Source organism: Simochromis diagramma, unplaced genomic scaffold (genome assembly GCF_900408965.1).
Source record: "Simochromis diagramma unplaced genomic scaffold, fSimDia1.1 OVJJ01000302.1, whole genome shotgun sequence".
Taxonomy (NCBI): Eukaryota; Metazoa; Chordata; class Actinopteri; order Cichliformes; family Cichlidae; genus Simochromis; species Simochromis diagramma.
In genome coordinates this window covers 4,891,764-4,918,438 of record NW_024386792.1, presented here as the reverse complement: position 1 = coordinate 4,918,438, position 26,675 = coordinate 4,891,764, and the positions used below count along the sequence as shown (strand labels likewise).

The window sequence follows — 26,675 nt, the reverse complement described above, 5'->3', positions numbered from 1 at the left end:
GTTACCAAGATGGCAGTAAGCGGTGCAAACCTACACAATGTCTTTATGCTGCTCACACTGGAACCCCACCTCGCTAGGAACCCTTACCTGGTGCTCCATGTGCGCAGGAGCCATTTAGTAAGCGACACACTACGCGAGCTCACCATGTACTCTGACGTGGACCTCAAGAAACCACTCAAGGTGAGAGGCTGCACTCACCGGAGGCGTAACTTGGACAAAGCGAAGATTTGTTTTTGTTTTTCATCTGCTTCTTCCTCCCTCCAGGTGATCTTTGATGGAGAGGAGGCCGTAGACGCAGGCGGCGTAACTAAAGAGTTCTTCCTGCTGCTGTTGAAGGAGCTGATGGATCCCGTGTACGGGATGTTCACTCATTACAAAGAGTCCAACCTGCTCTGGTTCTCAGATAAAGTGAGTTTCCCTGGTTGACAGTTAACAGGCAGTGGAATTAGTATGTTAAAGTATTTATCGAGTATATTTAAATATAATTAAGTCTAATTTTAGCATATTACCTTCAACTTGAAACATTACGGTGAGCCACACTGCTGCAGACAGTTAAACACGAAGCTCTTTTCCAACTGCTGCACCTGCTGTGAACAGGTTTTAATGAATGAGTAGTTGCAATGTCTTCAAATAGGAAACTTCATCTTTTGAGATGGTTATCCAGAAGAAAAATGATACTTAATCTGGAGACTGTGTTTTAAAACATCGGAGACAGATCAGAGACAGCTTATTTATTTATTTAGTTTATGGATAATTTAGAAACACACAACTGTTTAAGTAACTTTGGATATGAACTAAAATCATCGGTTAATTCCTAATGCACAACAGTGTAGCACAGCTAATCCATGCTTTACAGGGGTTATTGCATTTCAGTCACAAAGCTGAAAGCTGCATACAGTGGTCCACTTTTTTTTCTACCTCTGAAAGAAAAAGGAAAATACTGTGACTCTGCAGACTGAAACATATTTGGACTTGCTGACAATAAGCAGCCTGTGCTGTTGGCTTTTAGCTCAGCTGTTTTCTGGGAAGTAAAGCGTTTAGGCTAATAATGATATTATGAGATCTCAGTGACGTCAGAAAAGAAAGAAGATTTAAGTAATTAGTAAGCATACTGCTCCTGTGCTGTGTGTGTAAATTGCACTCTGCCTTGTTTTAGGTTTGAAGCATCTTGTGTGGGCTGTGTGGGCTCCAGCCTAATTTGCCCCTTGGAGATAATGTCTCTTTGACATGCGCAGGATGGACGAGTCATATCTGTTGCTCAAAAAGAGAAGTCAGTGTTTCAATAAATCCACTGACCTTTTCCTTTTAGTTTGAAGCCTTTCAGCTTTGTTTTGTCTGGGGGTTTTTTTTTTTTTTTTTTTTTGGACTAAAGAGCAGTCGGCCTATAATGGATTACCCGAATGTGGACTGGCAGTTTTTTGACTGCTGCTGTTTTTTCCAAGAAGAAGAGCTGCTGTTTCTGCAGTTATACACAGAGATGCTGTATGTCAGTGGGAACACTAAGGTTTACAAAACACTCACCTCTATAAGGGAGCTCGTCCCTCAGCCTTGACCGTCATGCTGACTGAGATTGGAAACAACATAATATTAGCTCTGTTCAGTCAGTCACCTCTCTGTCATTCAAATTAAGGTCAAAATCACCCCTCCCCCCCTTTTTAAACTAACTCTTTGTAAAATTATTAAGTAAAAAAGTAAGAGGTATTTGCATGAGAGTTGCATTTATTTTATACAGTCCAAGATTCATTTTCTGGCACATAATTATAACACACAGTTGCAGCCATAGTGATAATCTAGAAGATGTCAAGATTTTCTTTTGGAGTGAGACAGAAGGACATGATTAGAAATGAGTACACCAAAGGGACATCTCAGGTTGAGTGGAGACAAGAGATGGTTTGGACATGTGCAGAGGAGGGACAGTGAATATTGGAAAAAGGAGGTTAAAGATTGAGCTGCCAGAGACGAGGAAAAGAGGAAGACCACAGAGAAGATTCATGGATGTAGTGAAGGAGGACATGCAGACGGTTGGAGTGACAGAGGAGGATGTCAGGGATAGAGTGAGATGGAGGAAGATGATCTGGTGTGGCGAGTTGCGCTCGAGGGGTGGTGTTGTTGGTTTCAGGGTCCACTATGTTGTTCCAGAATATCTCAACTATTCGGTAGGTTAATGGTTGGTGTATTTTTAGGCACATACTTAGCGATCATTGGACGAAGCCCACTGGTGATCTACTGACCAGCTGTTTGTTTCAATTCAAACAACTGTCATGGCTGCCATAGCCTCTACAGACTGCCTTGTGTAGATGAGTTAGTGAAACAGCTTGATCAGCTTTCTTGTGTTTTTGTGCCTTGTGATACAACATACAGTCTCTTTCTTGCACGAGGGTGTAACCATTGACATCCTCACATCTGTCCATTGCCAGTTTTTTCATTTTGTACAAATCTGGCTAACTCTTCCAAGTTTTATCTTTTTTTTCCCTTCTCTTCAGCGTCCTTATACTCATCATAAAAATTCCCTTTTAGCACACAAACACAAACAATTTTCCTTGTTACTAAAGCTGATTCTTAAGTGTGATTTCACTAACTCATCTACACAATTTTGTAGAGGTAATAGAAGCTTTGGCAGTTGTTTACTTTAAATGACAACTTTAATCTCCATATTTTGGCTTTATTCTATCCTTATGATAGCATATTTACCTCGAAGCTCTGATATCTTAGAGTTAAGAAGAAAGGTACCTTTTTCATATTTGTATAGTTCTGTGAGTGTGAATTTACTGCTGGTGTACCGTATAACATTTTTCAGCTCGTGGGATGTGAGAAATTGTCGAGTTACGTTGAGCCAGCTGACACGATGCCACCAAAGACTCTGCTCAGATTTCAGCCACAGAGAAGTGGTAAAAGAAAGGCAACAGGAAAATAATGTTTCTGCGTGCATCTCCAGTGTTTTGTAGAGCAGAACTGGTTCCACCTGATCGGGATCATCTGCGGTCTGGCCATCTATAACGCCACAGTGGTGGACCTCCACTTCCCCCTGGCTCTCTACAAGAAGCTGCTCGAGGTGTCACCCACGCTGGAGGACTTCAAAGAGCTCTCACCCACCGAAGCCCGGTAAACATGGCACATTGCAACTCACCATTTATTTTTAATTCATTTTTTAATCTATATTTATATATAAGGGTTAATCTGTACTCTGAGTTTGTAAAGACTTAAAATAATGAATGAAAGAATTAAATTTTTGATCAAACTTAGCAGAACAGCCTTTAAGTTTTAAGAAATGACATGACATCCTTAAAGCATAAAGAGAGATAACTGTGGGATTAGTGGACTTCCAGAGGAATAGGATGCAACTGAAGAGACCTCTTAGGTGAGAGGTCTTCAAAACTCAAGTCAAGTTCTTTTTCAAGATCCTTCAGTCATTTAGTCAATACCACGACCTGAATGACTGAGGACCTACACAAACAATAGGAAGAAAGATCTCACCAAAAGCGATGTTTGCATGCAAGCAAGGTATGTTTGGGGAACAAGTGGAACCCCCAAATATAGCAATGAAAGCGGTCAGTTTGTTATTGGGTTCCTAAAACCTTCCATAAAAAATTATGCAGTCTGAAGCAAAAGACAAACAAGGTGAGGCATGACATCTGGCACATTGGTCCATAATGTTGGGGTAAGTTCTTGATAAATAAGACCTTGAAAAGTGGATTCTATATCTTAAATAGTGTAAGTTGAAACCTGGCACAGAATCTAATCTGGAAATAAAGAAATAAATGGGACAATAAAATAACTTGAATGCCTCGATTATGTCACAGAAGATAGGAGGCATAAGTAAGAGCACAGGGTTTTTTTCAATAACGGCATCGCAGACTTAAAATGACTTAAAATGAGACTTCAAACTGAGACTGAATCCTAAGATTGCGCGTAAGAGGAGGGAACTCACAGATTTTTGCGACTGACTGTGTAGCATTTGTATTTCTGGGAGTTAAGGTGCAAAATATAAGGAGGAGAATATTTAAATCAAGCACGAAGTTTACAGTTTTGGGTTTTTGTGTATTTTTCTTAATCACCTGTAAAACTAAACACACCTGTTAGCACTATTTGGTGAATGCACTCAGATGCTGTTTTGCTCTGTTTAATAAATCTTGCCCTAATAGGTGATGGAGAGTAGATTAGAGAGGCAGATGAAGAAAAGGATGAGCGAGATTGAATCTCAAGTCTACACCATAGTAACTCAGGCGAGTGAAGCCGGTCGATAAATGTATGAATATGTGAAGACCGATATATAAAACGTGTAAATTGTTCTAATAAAGAAAGTCCCAATCTGAGGGCTTTACTGTCCCACAGAAACAAAGAAATAAATTGGTGCAATGATTTAAAAAAATGCCTGGAATAAAAAAAGATTATGACTCCATTAATTTTAACCTATTAGCAAGAAGAGAAGAAAGTCTGGACACCCAGGGCTGTCAGAGTAAAGTGATGATGATATCTCAGCCTTGGGCCAGCGACTTGAAATAGTCCTCCTTTAGAAGGATGTTTACCTTCATCGGGGTTAGGATCAAATCTGCACCCGGATGCCAAATCCGTGTGCCACTTGTTTACATAACCAGTGTTTTTGCTTTTCAGAGTAGCAGTGAGATTGTTTGCCACTTCATTGAATTTAGAGCAGGAACGGTCAGCATTTCCGTTCAGCCTAATTGTCTCCAGTCAACTATTGATTTTGCGATTATCCATTGAATGTGATTACCGATACGTACGGGCTGCAGCAGCCTGTTGCTCTCGAGACAACACCATCTTAAAGGACACTACATCTTAAAATGTTTGTTCTTATTATTTTGTCTGTCTTTTTGAGCCGTTCAGCTTCAACAGGCTAAAGGCAGCACAGTGGAGACAACACACAGATAAGGAGCAGACACCAGCTCTGCTTTCTGATAAAACATTGTTTGATATTTTCTTTGTACTGTGACCTCAGCCAAGTAACTCGGGTCAAATTGCAAAACAATAATAATATATCCCCTTTGGCTAATTAGCATTTCCGTTGGCAGCCCATTTGTCCTTCCTGTTATTGGTGGTTATAACATCTAGCATTTTCTTTTCAGGAAAACTAACACAACACTCCCTGTGAGTCATTTCCTATTATTAATAATTCACCTCTAATCTGACAGAGCCTGTGTTCACGATTTGTTTCATCTACGGAGCTGTTGGAGCAGCACGGCTGATCCCTGGTTTTTCAATGTAAAGGTCAAACGTGGATAGAGTTGAGAGTTAAATACAAGTATAACACCAAAGAGCTGCAGGTGTTACCGACAAGTTCTGTATTACTACAGCTCCAAGCAGTGACTAGAACACTGTGTGTAACACCATAATACAGTTTTAACTTTCCTTGTTTTGCTTCTGTCTGCTGATCAAATGACAGTTTGAGTTTTCTGTGTTGGTTTTTATGAGTTGATTTCTTTTTCTCCAGGAGTTTACAACAGCTTTTAGACTATGAAGGAAGTGACGTGGAGGAGACGTTTCTTCTCAACTTTGCTGTAAGTGTAACTTTTTATTTGTTGATTTTTATGCCACGTGTGTGAAAAAGGCTGGTGTTATTCTTTATTTTCTTTATTGTTAATATGTTCCTTGAAGTTCTACGTTACAGAATGACTCACGACCGTTCGTTCTTACTTAATCTGTCCATTAATGCGGGCTGTCGGTATCCCAGCTGTCATAGGGTGGAAGGAGGGGTTAGACCCTGGACAGGTCACCAGTGAATTGCGGGGATAACAAAGAGTGACAGAAAACCACTCGCCCTCATTATCACACCTGTGGCCAATTTAGCATTGTTGTTGCTAACTTAGCTGATGTTTTATGAGTTGACCTGAACACTGATGCAGTGCAGGAAATAATTATTTGATCCCCTGTTAAATTTATTACTTTGATCCAGAAACAACACGTTACATAAAAGTTATTAATTGATTTGCATGTCACTGAGTGAACCCCAAGCAAAACATGACTCAGTACCTGGTGGAGAAACCCTTGTTGGTGAGCAGAGCGGTAAGATGTTTCTTGTAGTTTTTTTACGTGATTTTCTGCACAACTGAGGTCTGGAGGCTGGCCTTAATGTGCTTTTTCTTTAGCCTCTTTTGTCGCCTTGGTGGTATATTTTGAGTCATTGTTGTGCTGGAAGACACATCCATGACCCATCTTCAGTGTTCTGGCTGAGGGACAGAGGCTATAGTTTATGTTACATGGCCACAGTGGCCCCTCATTGTGTTGAAGTCGTCCTGTCCTTTAGCAGAAAAACAGCCCCAAAGCATAATGGTTTTACCTCCCTGCTTGACTATGTGGATGGTGTTCATACTCAAAGAATCTCGTATTTCAAGTTGATGTTAAAGACTCTGATCTTTGGTTTCGTCTAACCGTGGCACTTTCTCCCAAGCCTTCTCTGAATCATTTAGATGCTCATTGGCAAACTTAAGACTGGCCTTTACATGTGCCATCTTGAACACTTCATAGGTGGTGAAAGATTTTCAGTCCATTACAACGTAGCATATTACCAATGGTGTTCTTGGTCCTGTCTGCCAGTTTTGGGGTGATGCATCACCCTCATCCCATAGGGCAGGCTTTTCATGGTGATCAGTTTATATTTCTTGCATTTCCAAATAATCACACCAGCATTGTCACCTTCTCTCCAAGCTTCTTGCTAATGGTCTTGTGGCCCATTCCAGCCTTGTGCAGGTCTACAATGTTGTCCCTGATGTCCTTTGATGGCTCGTTGGTGGTGATGGAGAGGTTAGAATGGAAGAAATTGATATTGTGGACACATGTGCTTTATATACATAACAAGTTTGGATCAGGAGTCTCTGTAATTGATTGACATACATTTTAATCTGTGTGCCACACAGGCACTAGGGTCTTTACCTTACAATATAAAGAGCCTTGAGACGACTGATTTGGCGCTATATAAATAAGACAATTGAATTGATCCTCTGGCTTCTACAATGTGGGGTTAACTGAAAATGAAGTACAGCACATGTTAAGGGATCCTTGGTTGTAAAGGTCTGTGATACAGAAGAAGGGCCTAAAACAGTCTTTGACTGCAGAGGAAAATATGTGTGTGTGTGTGAGGTTTAGCTGACAGTTGGTTTTGGTGTTTGGAAAAAAACAAAACTGGAGCATCACAGGACTTCTTTAGCTTTAAAATGTTAAAAAAATAAAGCTGCAATTATCTTGTGCGGCTTGTGCACTTTTGCAATGTAAAAAAACTCCACAGTGAGTCTGTTTGTTGTGCTCATGTCTTAGATCACCAGGGAGAACTACGGGATGACAGAAGTCAAGGAGCTGATTCCCGGAGGAGAGAGCGTCGCTGTGGACAAAAACAACAGGTTTGGTGACTCGACAAATCAAAAAAACGCACACTGAAAATTTAAGCTGACTTTTCAGCACATTTCAGTCGGTATTTCAGGAGGCAGAGCAGGTCACCTACTAATCGGAAGGTTGGTGGTTCAATCCCTGTCTGCTCCAGTCAAATATACTTGGGCAAGATACTAACCCCAAGTTGCTCTCCCATGCATCCATGGGAATGTGAATGTGTGTCATTGCTGGGTAGAAAGCACCTGGATAGGAAAAGCATAGAAAAAAGTGCTGGTGTGAATGAGTGAAGCTTTATAAAAAGCTCTTTGAGTTCTCAGAGTAGAAAAGCTCTATATAAGAACCAGCCCATTTACCAGATTAGATTTAATTTTATGAACGTTTCCATTTTTTCAATGCTACACGCTCTGTCCTCTCTGAAGGAAGAAGCAAAGACTGTGAGATTTTACTTTTTTCCCCCCCGCACAGAGATTATAATGCGCTCATAGAGCCAGCAGCTTGTGTCCCATTGTTGGAGCTGAAGGCCACGATCTGTGCTGCACACACAGACATAGTTTTTTAGATTCACTCACACCGTGCTATTGCGCCTCATTTCTAGCTGCTGTCCTTGTGCCAGTGGCACTGATTACAGCGTTATGTGAAGGAGTCCTCAGAGAGAGAGCGTTTGGGGGCGGGCGGTGTCAACATGTCTGGCTGCTGGTGCTGAACAGATGGCGAGAGCAGCAGTAACACAAATTGTTTCTCCAAAATCCCTTCGACACTCAGATATGGAACTATAACAAGAGGAATATTAGATTGTGGTGTTAAAGCAGCATCTCATACCGCACGTTTTATTTTGATACTGAAGGTTACTTTATCAGACTGATGAATCCTGCCTTTGTTTTTGTTTCGTTTTGTGTTGTGTAAGACAAGTTTGGTGTTTGCAGGGTTTTGTGACCCCTGTGGGTGTGACTTGCTTGGCTGGGAAGACTGTAGCATTGGTCTGAAGCCTGTATTTATTAGCTTGTTGACGTGAAGCAGTTGTGTGCGTGTCTGGGTGCTGGTTTCCTATATGAGAAGACCTGCTTGTGTATTTCTCTCAAATTTCAGGAGAATCAGAATCAGTCAGAATCAGAATACTTTATTAATCCCGAGGGACATTAGGGTTACAGCAGGAAGCACGCTAATGGCGCATGCGCACTTACAAAGGAACCTTCTGACCAACTGTTGGAGCATGTTGGTCCTTCTGTTGGTACCTTCCCTGTTTGAACGGGGGTTTGTGGCAGCAGCTGCTACACAGAGTCCTCGCTTTCTAAATGAAACGACATCATTACTTTCTGTGTGTGTGATCAGGGAAAAGGTTTTAAAAATCTGGCGTCTCTCTTTTTCTTCTTTCTTGGAGTGATTGCTCAAGGATTGCGCGTTCCTGAACATTTGAGTTAAAGTAACTGGTTTCTTCTGAATCACCGACATCTGATTCACTTTGGGATTTTTAACCTGTTATTTTGAATCTATTAAGATGCTGTTATGCACTGTGTGTGGTTGGCTTGGGGTTTCCTGTTGTTGTAGCTGAGTACATGTCTTAGACAGAGATAACCTGAGTGAATATAAAATGTATTTATTACGGGGGGAAAAAAGTTCTTAAAACCTAATTGCTCCCTAAAACCAATAACTAGTTGTGTTACCAGTTAATAGTTATTAATGCTTGTGCAATCAAGTGTTTGTAATTACTGGCAGTGAGTGTTTCACATCACTGTGGAGGGATTTTGTCCCACTCCTCTTTGCAGAACTGTTTTAATTCAGCCACACTGGAGGGTTTCTGAACGGCCTGTTCAAAGGACACGACAAAGCATCTCAATCAGACTTAAGTCTGACTTTGACTAGTGATGGAAAGTGACAAATATGTTCTGCTTTCTTCTCCCTTTTGTCTTTGACATGTTTGATAAATGCATGGATGTCTATCACTGACTGACTGCAGTAGTTGCTCAGCCCAAACTAAAGCTTTCCATTGGTTTCCCAAATTTAAAAATAATGTTGAAGCTGCACATTCCTCTCCTTCAGTACAGTAATTTTACTTTTAAGCATTCATTTCAGAGGTCTTAAAATAGATTAATGGTAGGAACTTTGTTTAAATATAAGTCTTTCAGGGGATTTATTCAGCATTTCGTGTCCTGCTTCTGTGGTTTGGCTTGGCACAGTGAAAACAAATCTGTTTTAGTATTTACACATATATTGACGCACTCACAGGTGGCTCCAGCACAGATGAAGAGATTAGAGGTTTAATCTACCTAAGCAACTTCTGCGCTAAGACCTCACAGAGGTGTAAACAAAATTAGAGCGGGCTGGATGAAGAGGACGTTGATGAGTTCCAAGCAGGTTTCAAGAAACAAACCAAAAAAAAGCTTTGAACAGACGGCTCAGACAGTGTGAACACACTCGGATTCAGACACAATGAGAGAGGAAGAGAGTGTTTATAGTCCCACTTTGACATCTGAATAAATGTGCTCATTTTCTGCATGTTTACTGAACCTATTTGTGTGTGCGTGTGTGTGTGTGTGTGTGTTTCAGGAAGGAGTTTGTGGAGGCCTACCTGCGCTACGTGTTCTCAGACTCGGTGGGGGAGCAGTACTCTGCCTTCTCCGCTGGTTTCCTGAAGGTGTGTGGTGGTGAGATCCTGTCTCTGTTCCAGCCCTCCGAGCTGATGGCCATGGTGGTCGGCAATAATAACTACAACTGGGAGGAGATGGAGAAGGTCAGTGTGTGGTTTAATCATCTGCACATGTACTCCGACTGCTCTGATCAACTTTCCAGCTCAGGGTCAGCAAAGCCTCTCCTCACTGTGTGTGTTTTTCTTTTTTTGTTGTTGTCATTGTTGGATTAAAATCTTGAATCCCCTGCAGCACAAGTGTTTGCAGACCACTAGTTTATATGTGAAAGATTTGTTCGGATGTTGCATTTAAAAAAAAACCAAAACTAAAATCCTTGTCATCGACCACAGGAAAGAATGATGTAGTTTTTAGCATTGTGTTTATATAACCAGGGAACTGCCTCACTCAGAATAACCACTGCAGCCATGCCTGCGGCTCTACATACCAGCCTCAGTGAATGATAGATGTTTAGCATATATTGTGTCTCATCTTAGATTAGAACGGTAGTGAGAGACACCCTCAAACATTACCTCAAACCATCACCTCAGGCGGTGCTACATTGTACCTGAAAGATTAATTATAGGTGTCTACGTCTTTAGTAAGAAGCAGGAAAGAGAAGGCTCTTTCACTGGTGTAAGATACAGATACCGGCGAACCACGTTTGGTTGTTGTGATTGTCTTTTTACTGGATGCAAAAGAAAAAGTGGAACAATAAGTATAAATTCTGCAGTGCTAAAGCAACAAAAAAAATTGAGTTTGACGCAGTATTAGCAAGTTAGAAATCAAACTTCAGGAGATATTTCTGTAGTGTGCTATTCCAGTGTCATACGGTCATTTGAGAGTGTCCTGAAACATCCATCCCGCCTGCACCGCTTTCTGTTTGAATGTCAGCGCAAGGGCAGACGTTTCAGGACGTTAAAAACATGAACCAAAGAATTTTTTTTAATCCAAAACTCATAAATACACTTGTAGTAATGTGCAATTTTTAAGAGAATCAACTGCAATGAATGCCCATAGAGTGTGAAGGATTGTTTGGGATGATGGGTTTTTACTTGTGTACATATATTTACTTTTTAAACATATTATTTTCAAAGGTTTGCACTGATAAGACTGCATCAAAATTCATTGCACATGTGTAATGATAATAAATAATTTATAGATTTAGTTTACTTTTGAATGTTTCAGCTGTTTGTGGTTTACCAATCTTACATATTGTACCTTTAGTTGCAAAATACTGAAATGTGTATTATGTTGTCAGAAATATTCTAAATATATATTCATAAATCATCATATTAGGTAAGTTAAAATTTAGATTGGATGGTGAAGAAAACTGTAGATAAATCTGAGCTTTTCTGAAAGGCTCGTTCTCGTGTGTTTCGTGTTATTCCTGCCAGATGTTGAAAAGGCACACCTCTGGATCATTTAATATGGAGGCGAATAAATGATTTAGAAACTCGGCTCTTGTGGGTTGTTGTGACATTTGGCTTACTTTGCAGCTCTGGATGTGATCATAAACGGTATGAGCCGGCACAGTTCTTCACATATTTTACCCGTGACTTTATCTCCTGTGTCCAGAGGTCCTTTTTGTGCAGATTACAACATCTGCATAGCAGATTGTTTTGTCAGATGTCAAAAAACTGGGAAACTGATTTGTTTTTTTTAGGCCAGTAGTTGCAAAAATCACCCAGATTGTTGCACGTCTCTGAGGACTTTATTTCCTGACTGATAAGGAACTAACATGTTTTCCACAAATCAAATTGTTTACTGATGGTAAAACAGGCTTTTAATCTCCAAATCTCTCCTCTCTTTCTACAGAACGCCGTTTATAAGGGGGAGTACACCGCCACTCATCCAACAGTCAGATTGTTCTGGGAGGTTTTCCACGAGTTCCCTCTGGAAAAGAAGAAGCAGTTCTTGTGTAAGCCTTTAATTGCCTCCTTAAATGATCTGCGTGGCAGTTTAATTCTCTTACCCGCAGTCGCTTTGCAGTGTAATAATTTGCAGGTCATGAGAGCAGATCGTGAAGACAGCAGAGCTGCTTCGTGCTGCTTTAACGAAAGCGAGAACTTTTCAGTGTTAATGAAAATAATCACACATTTCAGGAGTTTTGAATAAAGTGTTACATTCAGATTCAACTGTTTACTTTACAAGACCTCAATTATGCTGAATTCTTTAGTAATAGTAAATGATATGATTAAATAATGTCGAGCATAGTGATACCGCTGCTGTTGTGGGAAGTGTGGCATGACGATGTCCTGTTAAAATCACCCTGTGATTCTTGCTCCTAGATCAGAGGTGTCAAACATTTGGCCCGGGGGGCAGAACTAGCACTCTGAAGGGTCCATTCAGGCCAGCTAACCACAAACCTAACATTTGAACTTATGGGTCGTTCACTGCAGCCACTTTTAATGAGTCTCTGAATGCAGAATTTCAGGTTTTTCAATCTTAATAATGAGAATAATGCAATTTTTTTTCTTTTTCTTTCTTTTTTTCTGTTCTGTAATTTTACACATTTATTTAAAGTGTATTTAAAGCCCAAAGAGTTCTGTGGGCAGGTTTCTCTGTTAAACAAGCATTTCTTTGCAGTGTAAAAAAAACATGCATGTTGTTTTTATTGCAACCAAGAATGACTTTTAGCCAAAATATGAAAATCGGAGCAATATTCTCTGCGAGTCAAAAATTGTCTAGACAGGCAAAGACCAGATTTATTAATAACATCCAGAAACATCAAGCTTGTGTCTGCACAAGAGCACAAACATGTTTCAGAGAGCTTCCCTAATTTTGTTTTACCTCTGCTCTGTATGTCCCCTTTCTGCCTGCAGTGTTCCTGACCGGTAGTGACCGCATTCCCATCCACGGCATGGAGAGCCTGCGCATCATCATCCAGTCTACCACAGCAGAGGAGCACTACCTGCCCGTGGCCCACACCTGCTACAACCTGCTGGACATGCCCCGCTACCAGACCAAAGAGATCCTGCGCCGCCGCCTCACTCAAGCCGTGGAACAGTACGAGGGCTTCAGCCTGGTCTGAGGAGAGTCCCAGGGGAGACTTAACGCACTTTAACAGCAATACACCCCCACGTGAGTGTCAAGAGTGTGAGTGGGCAATTGTTGGACACGGGAGGGTCACTCTGTTTATATATGGTCTAACAAGATCGTTAAGCATCTTGAATCTTAAAGGTCTATGTATGTAAATGCAGAGTGTTATTGCTTTTTTGCTTTGGGCAAAGTTCCTCAGCCTTCCAGGACCATTTAGAGGAGAATCAAATGACTGATAGATAACAGCCAACATGGAAATTAACCAAAAAAGCACTAAATGGACTAAAATGTGCAGAACGACCCTGGATTATGAAAACTTCGGGACCTAAAAACTAGGACCAGAGAAGGTTGAGAAACTCTTAATTTCTTTTTGCTTTGTTTTGTTTGCAAAGCTGTGTATTTTATATTCCTTAAATTCTATTTTTAATCATTAAAGAATCATGTTATTACCTTGAGACAATATATTGCTTTTTGTTACTTTTAATTTATTAAATAGAGTGGTTATTTTTGACAAAATTAACACACACACACACACACACACACACACACACACACACACACACACACACACACACACATACATATATACGTGTATGTAAATAGCACTTTGAATATAATCTTCACTGTGAGGTTGGGAGGAGTGTTAGTCTCGCTGATCCTTTTAAATCTGCCACCAGCATGTCCTCTATGCCTGATTCTGAAAGAGGACAAGCGAGTCAGGCAGGGAGCGGAGCATGCTGAACATCGTTTGCAATCCCTCGTTCTGTTTTAGCTGTGGATCACAGAGCAGCTGACTTTGTTCTTGAACCTGCATTCAACAGTGTTGCCTTTCTACAGCGAAACCTTCTGTACGGAAACAAAACTTTATTTATTGATTTTTTTATATTTTTTTTGGTGGATGTGTGTGCATGTTACAGAGTGAAAACAAAAACCAGATTGTCATTTAGCAGTGAAGTTTTTGGAAATGTGATTATTCGCTTTCTTGCAAGAAAAGCATGTCAGCTGAATATGAAGCATCAGTTAGCATCGCTCAGACTGGAAGTGGTAGCAAATACATGTTTGGCTCCTTCAGATGGACACAAAAAGATCGCACTTCCTGTTGTTACAAGCATGTGGATGTCGCGCTTACTGGCTGTTTAGTTAGATTTTCTAGCTGAAAGGGGCCGCATCATCTGCGAGGTCGCAATCAAACAAGACCCCATGAGATGACTGTATTTGGACTAATACGCTAAGATGTTGAGTTTGGCATTAGCCGTGATGAGTTATAGAACAAGTCTGCGCCCCTATGTGGTTTTTATGAATGAGGAACTGTAGATACCAGGCTTTAAATACACTTTGTAATTGTATAAAGTTGGGTGTCTTACCATGGCAGTCAGTGGGGATTAACTTTAGCCTCAGCCTCCAGTGGCCACTACAGGAATTGCAGTTTTTGTTGTTGTTGTTTTTTTAGTGCTTCCAGGTTTGCTTATAATATCTAAAATGTGACCTTGCCATCACACCTTTGCCCTCGATGACAGTGCCTAGCAACAACATAACCACAGTATGAAAGGTGGAGCTAGTCAAGATAACACCACCCATGGACAGTGAAGACCCTAGCTAATCATTTTTGCCTGAAACTGGACGTGATGAGCGAGGAAACCGAGGGACAGTCAGCTTATCCTGGCTAATCCTCCTTTGTGACTATAAAATCATTTACAAAATGAACTTCCTGTTTCATTCCGTGTGAGCTAAAACTAACGACTGAGCCCATAAACTCCTCAGAAAAATGTCTACTGAGGTTACAGAGACATGGAGCCCAGGGCGTGTTCTCCACAAGAGTCGCCCCCTGATGGCCATTCTAAAGAATCCATATTTTACTACAGTCTGTGCGAGCAACAGGTGAAAGTCCCAGAAAAAGAGAGCACCTCTCGTTTAACCACTCTGGTTTCCAGCGATACACACTCCATGTTTGCCGTGGCGTGGATGCACGGTTATTGAAGAACAGTCTCCTGGATTAGTGCTAATTTTAATCACTTTCGTGAAGTATTTTGAAACAGATTTTTAGATACACATTCTGATAATGTGGTCCCTGACACAGACGAGTATCTGAATACAGTCAAAGTCCTTCTTGGCCAAAGCAGCGGTATCTCAACAAACCAGGAGTTCGTCCTGTCGTCGGTGGTTTCTCTCTTCAATTCCATATAGTCTCTTTCAGTAGACACAGTAGATGGAAATATTCACGACGATCCCAAACTGTCCAATCACAGCCAACGCAGACTGTGTCCATGTGTAGTTACGGTGTAGGCTGCAGGGTTGCAGATTTACAAATATAAATCCCCTGTAAGTGTGGATGACAAAAACTGTCATTTATTGTGTTTATGAAACTTTTCTCCCAGCCTTATTCACGCTTCTTTCCCCCCCTAACAAACACTCTCATGGCTTCTATAAAATGATGACTTAGACCTCAGAGGGTTAAACAAACTTTGGTCATTTTTGATCATCAGAGCGGCTCTCAGTTGGATTTATTCACCGTGTGACGGAGCCAAACTAGCCGTGTTTTTGCTAGGCCAAGCAAACCGATTCCTCTGTAATGACATTTGAACCGATCTGCTAAGAAGCAAATAAAAACATGTCCCAAAATGTCACATAAACCTAAATATACAAACATTAGAGTTAATAATTGTTATTAGTCTGGTCTCCAAGTGGAGATGAATATTTTAAGAGTGTGGGCAGATGACTTAGTAAAAAGTCTGCATATAATAGCCATTTGATGATAAACTGTACCCATCATATTATTCCAAAAGTCGCCCTGATGATGTATAAATATTCCTGCAGTGACACCTCGCAGTACAAGATAACATTTAATTAGGTTGTGTATTAGCGTGACGTGCGTGGAATGGTCTCGCATATATATAATATATATTTTATATCCATTTCATACACGACAGTGGTGTTAATGTGACTTTGGGCAGTAAAATGACTCGATGTGTTCTGACTAACACGTCCTCTCAGCAATAACAACCTGAAGCAGCCCACTTCTGTACTCACAGCTCTGGGCCAAACATATAAAGGTCTCAAATGCTGGCAGTTCATCTTATTGCTTAGTTCTATACTGCATGTGTACACACACACACACACACACACACACATATTCAATCAATATTTGTCTGATTAAGGCTCCTGCAGAGTTTAGTCCTATGCAAAGGTTTGTGAAGCCCTTGACTTTTTTGCACCTTTAAATGTGCTAGAGAATAAGTTTTTTTTTTTTTTTTTTAATCATTATTTGTCTGAAATTTACTCAAAGCGCTCTGTTCCAGCCAAGGTTTTCAATAAAATACAGTATAAAAGCAAGACTTCTGTGTGGCCTGTGATTGCATTTGAGCTTCCTCATTAAATTGCTTGAATTCATGAACGGCATGTCCTATGACCAGATGGACCAGATGTGATGCCTCTGATTCATAGAGTTGTTTTTTTAGTTGTTATCTGAGCACCTGCTGTTAAGGTTAGGGTTCTTGTTTCAGTATAGTTTATTTTTAATTGATATTTTCTGAGGGTCATATGTCAGAGGTGAGATTTTAGGTGTTACAAGAAAAAAAACTAAGTTTCTGAAAGCAGTTCACTCCCAGTCTTCCAAACGTTCAGTGAACATGCTTCATCAGCCGAGATGTTTGAGATCAACATTTGAGATCAACTGACTGACCTTGAAGGAGAGGTCAAAGGTCACATGACATATTTTAAATCCTTACATGGTATAAAGCTTTTTGTCAATTTTATACCAATAAATCATTAAGTTGAACTGAAGACCATGATGGGTGAAAGACAAATTTTAATGTACCACATATAATCTTATATGTACATTCATATTTAAACAATTTTATTTATTTAATTTGGTGCTGTAGTTTTTTTATACACGCTTTTGATCCCTGTTTTATTTCCTTTTATTACTTTCCTTCCCGCCATCGCACAGTGCTCTAGGGAGGTCCTTACCTTCCTGTATAAAGCGCCTTGAGGCAGCTGATGTTATGATTTGCTGCTATATAAATAAACCGACTGATCTCAGATCTGTCTGTAAAGTCCTTCGACTGGATGAGTGAACATTCGCAACCTCACAAAGGAAAAACACAGAGCCCAAAAAACCTTCAGTAAAAATATGATTTCATTCACATTATATACACAAAATACAATTTATGTACTAAAATGTACACACTCAGTTCATTAAGCCCGGCCAGTGTTTACATTCAGTGAAAACAAAATTCACACTGATTACCATCCAGAAAATTGGAGAGAAAAAAAAGGGATAAAGTACTCGCTCACAGAAATGTAAACATATACGATGATCCATATTTACAAACAAACAAACTACAGCGAGGACCAGAGGACGAGGCTTCGTCGACCACGCCCGCGCTCGCCTCAGAACTGGCGTTGTCAGTGTTAATCGGTGTGAGCAAACACAGCAGTGATTTAAAGGGGACGATAGCTTATTTAACATCAAGTAAATGAGGGGAAAGCAGGTTAAGGCGTACAAAAACGCAGCAAGTGTCAGTGGTCATCTTGAAACTGGGTGATTTCCAGGAGATGAAAGATTTTGGCTCACTGTGTGCGCTCTGAGCTGCTGTCTTTGGGCCCCAGTGAAAGAGGAAACCACTTCTTTCAAACGATAAAACTTTTACAGAAGAGGATTTAATGCTGTGGTCACAAGTGAAACTTCGGTACTGTCAGCATGATCGAGTAACATCTCCTTTAGAAAAATACACGCGATCCTTAAAAAGCAGCGGCAATTTTATAGCTAATGACCGAATTATCAAGTGTTTTGGGTTTTTTTTGGTTTTTTTAAGACTTCTACGGCTGTGCATGAGACAAACATTCAAAATAAATTATCAGCAATACAAGTGTGATTCAGTTTAGTTTGTGCGTATGTTGCTTCGTCCGGAGCGACGTCCCCTCCTCGAGGTGAGGTGACGACAACGTTTTTCCAGGCGCAGCAGTTTGACGGAGGGAAACCCTCGAGCTCGACGGAGCGCGTCAACAGCATCCAACAGCGAGGAAAACATGACTGTTTCTAGCAAGGTGAGATGTGTTGACTGTGACACTGGAGACACAGCACCAGTCCTCTTATTGAGTCTTTGCTTTATTCAGATGAATTTAGTTGAGTCTCTTTTGCTGATGAGCACTTCGAGCAGCCGCAGTTTGGCTTTGACGTGCTTGTATTCGTTGTACTCCACAGCCAGTGGGGAGCGGTCCTCCTTCTGCACGTTCCTGCAGGAACAAGGCGGCAAACGTTACGTCGCTGCGAGAAAAAAAACCTTCGTGTCGAGGTTTCTTATTATGCAGTTCCAAATATTTGACATTGACAAACTCTTTTTTTCTTACCTTCCGTTTTGTCTAAAAAACTGGTCCTCAAACTCTTTCAAGTTCTTGCGAATCCTCTTCTTCTCCTCTCTCGTCTCTTGGAGCTGCTCTACAAGTTCCTGCCTGTGGGGTGAGGAGAAATGTTTTTTAAATGTCTCACATTAAAATATACACAGACTTCCAGCATTTACAAAAACCCCCCCAAAAATCAACAACTTTGGCTCGGTTTTTGTTTTTTTGTATTACACAGGTCACACAGGTGGGAGGCAACTTGTCTCCAAACAAATTAAGTCTGACTTGGACTGACTGCAACTGCTCTGCAACACAATGGCGAAGGTTTGTAAACAACCACTGGCTGATAAACACTTTGCTATTAATTTGAATGGGTGTGCGCTCATGAGTGTAATGTTTCTTTGCAACAGGTGACTTTATTTAATTCGTTGCCAGATGGTTGTATCCTGGTTATATTCCTATATAAAGGCAAGGTTACTGGGCAACTCTGTTTAGAGGAATTTCTAAATTTGTGCTCTGGTTGGATTTCTGTGTATGCAGACAGTGATAGATCTGCAATTTTTGCTGATTTATCAGGATTAATCCTCTCAAACAGACCCAAATCTGTCACAAACTGACAGTAAAATGAGCGTTTTGCGAGTACTTACATAGTAGCTGAGTGCAGGTTGGACAGCCTCGTGTCCATCGTGTTCTTGGACGGGGAAAGTTCGTCCACGGGTGAAATGAAACCATCCACTTCCTCATCCGCGTGCTCCAGGAAGCTGAACACGCCGATGTCGGGTCGCACGGTCACGGTGAACTGGGTCTTGGAGTCTCCGTCGTCCTCCGAGCCGTCCTCTTCCTCCTACAAAGAGAGTGAGGGAGGGTTTAGACTCAACGGGCTGCAAGGGAGGGGAGGGGGCAGAGGGTCTCATCGTGCGGTGAGCGCTGCTGCAGCAGGCGGCCTCCTGGGCTCAAATACTGCAGGGCGTGAGGATCGTGCAGCGTTAGTGGACAGAGGTTAGAAATCACCGCGATGGTCGTCATTTGGAATCATTTGTTTTTATGAATGGAGTTAATCAGGCCACCTTTATTCAACTAAAACTGTTCAATTAATACAGAAAATAAAAAAATAAAAAAGGTGTCCACAGAGTGCCTGCAAACAGTGCTGGAAAAATAATGATAACAATGATACATTTTTAATATACTGTATGCACATATTTGCTGTTTAGGAAAAATAAACCAGTATTCCAGCCTTGTTTTAGGCACTTAAATCACAACAAGCTTTAACCCATTTAATATCCACTTACATCATTACATTAATCACAGAGTGATTCATAGATCAGCAACTACTGATTCAACACTTCTACAGTTGCCCAATCAACAGGCAGCAATCAGGCTCATTAGAGGGCAAATGGTAGTAAATATAAAGGGGAAGGAGGGGTGGGAGTTTAGCAGGTGAGGAAGAGGGAGCCGGTTCACTGATTATTAAGCAGCAGCAATGGCTCTTCACCTTGATATCATCGAAGAAGAGTGCGGTTTCACCCTCGATAATGGGCTGTAGGAGGGGACCTCTGCGCTTGCTGGAGGGAGAGCCCTGTGGTGACGGTCGAGAAGGAGGAGTTAACCACGCTGAGACGCTAACTGACCTTTTTTCTTTCTTTTACAGTACTTCACACTTTTCTGTCAGGTTTAAGCACATTTAACGGCTTTTGTTTGAGCTCCTCTGTCTGCTCCTCTGCGTCTCCATGTCAGGAACAATATGGCAGCAGGCTCAGCCTGCGTGGTGCGGATTAGATGCAGTGCATTATATAATGCACATAATGCAGATCATGTCTTACATCATAAAGATGTTCAGTAAATAACTTTACTGAGAGCTTTACACTTAGTCCATAAGCAGATTTATTTTCCTACATTTCTGAAATATAAATATGTAAAAATACATGTTAAGAACTTGCTGTGTTTATTTTCCGTTTATTTAACTTGGCTGTGTTGTTTTTCACTTCCTGAGCCTCTTCAACACTCTGCTGTCACTTCCTGTGACCTCAGCCTGTAACCTCTGACCTTGCTTTACGAGTGCACTGAAAGCTGCTTCATGGCTGCTGTCCGTTCCCAGCAGCAGGTGCTAAAGCCGGCACGAGCTGGGATTAAGTGTCTGTGCATGTTTTGAGAGTGTGGCTTTAAACCCGGCAGCTAAAGGGAGGCTGGGATGTGATACTTACTATGACAGGAATGGTGGAGGCTCTACACAGGATCTGCTTCACCAGGCGATATCTGTCGTACACCGGCTTCATGATTTGCCTCTCGCTCTTCGTCATCTGCTCCAGGTGGGGAGAACAAAGATACACTGTTAGCACAGTTTTAGCAAATTTCTGTCATCCTCTCTACCTGCACGCTAACTAGCTACTTTGCTAACATAAAACAAAATTACAGCAAAACCATTTTTCTTCACTATAAGATCTCTGCAGGGCGTGATATGTAACTGTACTGACAGGAATAAAAATTACAGCATCTGGATTTGGTCCAGACAAACTGATATGGGTTCAGCTTTATTTGCAAAACTGGGCAAATCTTTGCATTTAAAATGTCTAAAATAAAACAAACACATGGAGGGAGGCTTACCGGTCGGCCGTGGATACTCTCGTAGTAGAGAAGAGCTTTCTGCAGGGCGACTTTCTCTGCGGCGATCTGCTCCCGTGTCATATCCTGTTAGCAGGAGACAGGAAGTGAGTCGCTCGCCTTTTAAAAGTGACAAGAGTTCAGTCCGTGTTGCTCGCAACAAAACTTATTTGTCTCTGTGTGACAATAAATTCAGAGTGTGCAGTCTGCTTTAAAATTTATGCTTTAAACATGTAAAGTCTTTTGGCTTTTAATGTTTTATTCCATTGTCTGTGTGAGCGTGCGACATAGCCGCGGATTTACCTTGATGTCCTCGGGGCGGTTCACCTCGTCCCTCTTCTCCTGCAGCTTCTTCTGAATTCCTTCCAGGGTGCTTTCCACCGGCGGCTTCGACGCCTTCTCCTGCTGAGGTTTCTTCTCCAGCTGCGAGCCGAAGCTTTTGGGCAGCGTGTTGCTGCGCTGGCGGGGCTGAGGCGTCAGGTCCTCCTCAGACTTCATCAGCTTGTGTTCTGGTGAAGAAGACGGGAACCAGAGCTTTTCAGTAAGTTGTGTAGAAAGGCGGGACGAGTTCGGAAGTGATCCAATCAGAAGCAAGTTAGATGCCTGAATCATGACTAAAACTAGATCAAATTAACTGTCAGAATGTGTGCGTGTGTGTGTTACCTTTTAGCTCTTTGCGAAGCCTAGCCAGTTCATTCATCCACCGCAGCACTTCTGGGTTTGCAGCTTTGTCACTGTGGGAGGGCTGCGTGGAGGAAAAGAAGAAAAAAAAAAAAACAGATGATCAGCTGCTCTTTCAAAATAAAATACCTACAATTACTGTTCACATGAGGATAACAGTGTAAATCTGAAGTAGGGCTCTGCCTTGCTAAACAACAAGGCAGAGCCCTACTTGGTGTAATGATGCACCTCTGACAGTCAATATTCTTGTTTATGTTTCACAGAAACATCATTACAGTCTGACTTTAAGGCGCGGGGCTTTATTAACAATGACGAATGAACCGGTCGTTACTACCTACCCTGTATTTTCGCTCCTCTTCATACTTCTCCTCAAACCTGTGGATCTTTTTCTTCAGTACATGAATCCTCTTTGTGAGCTGGGCGGAGGTCAGCTCCTCTCTTTCATCATCACAGGAGCCAAGCGATGAACTCCGCCTGCGACTGTTGAGATAAATGATGCTGTTACAGCTCCCAGTTCCTTCCTTCCAGCTCTGCAAAAGCACACGTCAGCTTACCTGATGAACGAGTGAGCGTTAGGTGGCGATGGAGGCACTTCCGTGTCATCCAGGTACTGCTGGGAGTGTCCGTAGGCGTAAAACCGAGGGGAGACCATCGGGTCGCTGGACTCCTCCAGGAGCTGGCGGATCAGACGCCCCCCACAGTGAGGGGACAGCCTGGCCTCCTCGCGGTCCATGCTCTCCCTCTGCAGCGAGTACGCCGGGGTTGGTTCTGAGTGACACAAAAACAAAAATGTCAAGATTTTCATCGCACTTTCATAATTCTGCACACATGCAAGACATAAGAGAATGTGAAAAAACAACAGATTAGTCAGCACATCGGCACATTCATGCATGGAAAGTCCTTAACGTTGGGACAATATGATGCTGGAAAACCAGCCGCATTGAGAAAAGCCTTCTTAAATCCGTTAGCTCTGCCAACCAAAACAGGCACCGCCATCAACTTATCTCTACTTTAAAAATCAAGAAGACATTTAACTGGAGAAAAATACTGCCAAAAAAAGACTTTACAGGTGTGATGTTGTGCAAGATAATATATAAAAGCACTAAAACATCCGATGTGAGTTCATGGGCACTGTTATCAGAACACATTCAGCTGCTCTTTGGTGGCTAGCACGCTACCGAATGTCACATTTCACATATTTTCCTGTTGGGTTATATATGTATATTTTGTGAAGTCAGAGCAAATATAGGAGGTCAAAATGTGAAAGTGTCCTGGGAAAGTCAAACAGCATGCACGGCTCGTTTTCTAAAATCAGCCCCGGTTCTCATCCTGAAGACGCCAGACAGCGACTTCTCTCCCTGCTAACATCATCTCGGAGCCTCTCTGGCTCTGTGGAAGGTTCTGGATGTGCTTCTGTGGGAAAAAAATAAATAAACAGAATTTCCTCTGGGGCTCAGCAGTCACAGATGTTGCTCTGAAACTGTGGGTAAGACACACCCACCCTGCCTCTCTCTCTCTTTATTCATCCCTTGGTTACAGAGTCTCCACTCTGGCAATAATTATGCTTGGTGAAAATAGCCGTGCAGATACCCCTGACAATCGCCGGGCTATTAATAAAGCCCGGCACTCTGTGGGATAATGTCAGGGCGTGACCCCTGATGAGAGGTACAGTGATGAGCTTGTGTTTTAGTTTCCACTCGGCACGTCGACAGGGGAACGGCGCATCTGTTCGAGCACGTGTGCGTTAGAGAGAGCGACAGAGCAGACCGAGGATGATCTGATTGTTTAAAAGTTAAACTAGGAGCTCTCTATGAAATGTCTCAAAACATAAAAGTCAGCAGGAACTCTGATGTAGATTTCATGGAACAGGAGACACCCATAAAATCAGGTGTCGGGTGATGAAAAACATGCGGGGGAGACGTTACACCGAGAAAACAGATAAAAGGGAGTAAAAACAAGCGCTGAAGGAAACCAACTGTCAGTGTAAACATTCAAGGTGTCAGTATGCAACCAGGAAAATATGCACGCCCTGTCCAACACCGCACATGCATATTTTTCTTAGCTGGGGTGGGTTAAGGTGTATGAGAAATGATTTAGCTCAAATTCCAGCTCGGGAGTCCCGGGGGGTCCTCCTTCACTTCCAGGTACGTGCAGTTCATCGAGTAGCAGGGCTCTCGCTTGTTAGAGCTCTCTCACAGCAAACAAACCCTCAGTCAGACTGAAGGTCTTCCTTTGAGGCCTATTATCAAGCTTAGTGCAGTGTAGCCGGCCAGTAAGGCTTCACGGCATTTGAAATTAATCCTTTAAATCAACTGCTCGCTGATGGCTGAGGATTAACTGGACTAATGAAACAAAAAAAATACGCCGGTGTGCCATTTCACTAAAGGTCGTGTGTGCGTGCGTGTGCGCAGGCGTGCCACCCTTTGCCACAATGTTCCCGATCACTCAAGCATGTTGCCATGCAGCGGTAAAAGTCAGACAGACAGACTTTCCTTTCTTTCACTCTGGCATCTCACTCGCAGAAAAGGCCAGTCAGCACTGACAGTGATGTTAGTGGGAGACTTACCATCGCAACAACTTGGATAGAAAATGCTTTTGAAATCAAGGAAAGGGGAGTTACAAAACGGAGAATCTAGAGGAACAAAAGAGGGAAATGGGGGGGGTGGAGAAGGAGAAGAGGACAAGATGAAGGAAGAAAAACAAAGAAAGAGAAGTAAGAAATAAGCCAAAGAACTAGCAGGCATCCTTCCTGCTGAATTAGTTACTGGAAATTAAACTAACACACAGACACATAAACTTTAATGAACTCGTGGGACATGTGAGATCCATAACTGTGTCTCCCGCTGTCTGAAAAAAAAATCGGCCACTGTTGTTTCCACCACCGCTGGCACACAGGCGGGGGACACCAAATATCAGGTCATGAACAGAACTTTACTGGGACAAAGGTCTCCAACTCCTGCCTGAAGCCCTCATTCACCCACATGGCCATTTGGCCCGCAGTATGCCTTCTGTACAGTATGCAGCAATTCCTCTCTGGCACTCTGTGCTGATGAATAATCTTGCCAACTACACGGAAATACAGTTCAGCTTTGCACAATACTTGCACGCACCATGACCAGCGCTGCTTGTTCTCATGTGAAGCAGCCTGTCACAGCCAATCATGCAGGCGCCCTGTTTCCACGAGCTTAGTTATGTATTCAGGACACAATGTACAGAACACAGGGGAGTCGGGGGGAGTTTAAGGAAGAGGAAGAAAGGGGTGAAAAAATTGGCAAGATGCAAAGGATGGTATACAAATGAGTAAAACCGCCACGTGGACTGAATAAAGAACTGTAACTCACTGCGGTGTGCCTCACTAGAACACAAATTACATTTTAACTACAAGCATGTAAACACACCGTCTACCAGGCTGGGCAAAATCGCTCAAACCATGACTTCAAACAGCCTAAACAGCATAATATCTCAGACACAACACTTCACTATGAGACAACAACAAATCTAAAGCTTGCTGGTGTTTTCCCTCTATGAGGTCCGGCCACTAGAGAGCTCCACCAAACACGCAATTGCCCACTAATGCTCCAAACACGCGGCTGCTGAAAGTGACAGGCTGCTTGCATGGAACAGTTTTGATTCTTGCTTCAAACAGGAAGCAGCAGCGGTGGCGGAGGCAGTGAGAGTCAAAGCCAATCGCCGCAGCGGAAAGATGTCAACACAACATGCAGAAACATGTCCTTCCAGTGTGCGAATGAACACGTTGGCCATCATTCCAGAGTACAGTTCAGCAAAAGCCTTGGCTTTCACCAATCAACACAGAAACCTCCACCCTTGCAATACCCTGACAACACAATCGAAAGTGCGCACAGCGCAGTCACGGCAAAAACAAACACATTAATAACAAGCTCGAGAGAAGTCTGACGGCTAAAGGAAGGTGAAAGAAACCAATGGATGACACAGTGCTTTAGCTGTTTTTGCAAATTCTCTTAACAGTAATGCCACTTGATAAGCCAGGATCAATAAATTAGGATCCCGCGTACAGCTGACATCTCAGGCACGTGCAGAGACGTCAACATTTAAATGGAGCACGAACTTTAACAGTTCAGCCATGATCAATAAACTCTCCAAACCTAACCCAAGTTTGTGCAGCCAGCTGATTGGTACGCTGTTATCGCCATCCATGCCGACCCTTTAATGATTGATTTGTGAGTGAAAACAACAGCAGTGGTCATCTGTTGCTAAGCCTGCACACAGGCTTTCCACATAGGTGATAGATTCTGCTAGAACCTCACTGTTTACTCTTTAAATAAAACCACAGATCGAGTATTTGCTGCACTTTCATATTTTCCTCATGGGAGATGAAGGCAGTACTGCAATCCTTCTAACCAAGCAAACAAACACATCTCTGGTGTCTCTCCTGCAGAAATAGTTAGCCTAGGGAACCTAGAGGATCTTTAACAATTAAATTCTGCAGGAAAAGCAGAAGCAGCATGCTTCAGGAGGAGGAGCAGATGAGGCAGCAGAAGGTGTGCAGCTGCGACCCAAACACCCAACCTGGGGTGGAGGATCCTGAACCTGCTGTCTGGACATGTGTGTCCTTTTGTCCAGACAAACTGTAAATGGGCTAAAAGCAAAGGAAAGAAACATCTAAGCAACAGCCAGGTGGTCTCCAGGCTCACCTCCCCAGTTGTTGTCCTCAGTCAGTGCTGTCAGGTCCAACCGGGGCACGTCCTCACAGCTTGTCTTCTCGCAGTCTGAGTCCGGGCCGCGCACCTCTCCGCCGACCCTACCCGCGTCACAAGTGACCGGCGACTCCTGGATCTTCATCGTCTTCAACGTCTGCACAACCATGAGAGAAAAGAAACGAGCGCTCAACAACAACAGGCTGCCTGTGAACACACTCTTTAAGTTGAGTCACACACTCCCTCAGACTAGCCCTGCCCTAATGTAGGGGGCTGCTCCCTGGCTGCGATTGGCTCCCCTAGTTGGTCAAAACATCCTCCCATCTGTCTTTAGCCGACTGCTAGAGAGCAGGAGCGGCTTCGCTCCGCCTTCTCC

General features: G+C 42.4%; 2 protein-coding genes across 12 annotated transcripts in view; one reads left to right on the top strand and one right to left on the bottom strand.

The window, feature by feature from the left end:
* herc3 (HECT and RLD domain containing E3 ubiquitin protein ligase 3) overlaps positions 1-16,334 on the top strand; it is a 34,908-nt gene extending 18,574 nt beyond the window's left edge. For 3 of the 4 annotated variants that reach the window (XM_040023923.1, XM_040023922.1, XM_040023924.1), the window contains 8 exons: positions 10-180; positions 265-408; positions 2,936-3,102; positions 5,450-5,516; positions 7,270-7,352; positions 9,886-10,069; positions 11,781-11,883; positions 12,788-16,334. In XM_040023923.1, coding sequence (XP_039879857.1) covers positions 10-180; positions 265-408; positions 2,936-3,102; positions 5,450-5,516; positions 7,270-7,352; positions 9,886-10,069; positions 11,781-11,883; positions 12,788-12,996 — 1,128 coding nt within the window. In that variant the 3' untranslated portion in view covers positions 12,997-16,334. The other variant, XR_005694786.1, reaches the window with a different exon arrangement.
* A 783-nt stretch (positions 16,335-17,117) lies between these two features.
* The window catches only part of fam13a (family with sequence similarity 13 member A), a 29,481-nt gene continuing 19,923 nt past the window's right edge, over positions 17,118-26,675 (bottom strand). For 2 of the 8 annotated variants that reach the window (XM_040023926.1, XM_040023933.1), the window contains exons 6-17: positions 26,297-26,456; positions 24,190-24,255; positions 22,178-22,391; positions 21,962-22,103; positions 21,606-21,687; positions 21,246-21,451; positions 20,946-21,029; positions 20,546-20,644; positions 19,837-19,920; positions 18,992-19,188; positions 18,354-18,455; positions 17,118-18,239 (exon numbers count right to left, since the gene is read on the bottom strand). In XM_040023926.1, the coding sequence (XP_039879860.1) occupies positions 18,116-18,239; positions 18,354-18,455; positions 18,992-19,188; positions 19,837-19,920; positions 20,546-20,644; positions 20,946-21,029; positions 21,246-21,451; positions 21,606-21,687; positions 21,962-22,103; positions 22,178-22,391; positions 24,190-24,255; positions 26,297-26,456 (1,560 nt within the window). In that variant the 3' untranslated portion in view covers positions 17,118-18,115. The remainder of the gene's footprint in view (positions 18,240-18,353; positions 18,456-18,991; positions 19,189-19,836; positions 19,921-20,545; positions 20,645-20,945; positions 21,030-21,245; positions 21,452-21,605; positions 21,688-21,961; positions 22,104-22,177; positions 22,392-24,189; positions 24,256-26,296; positions 26,457-26,675) is intronic. The other 6 variants (XM_040023927.1, XM_040023930.1, XM_040023928.1 and 3 more) reach the window with 6 other exon arrangements.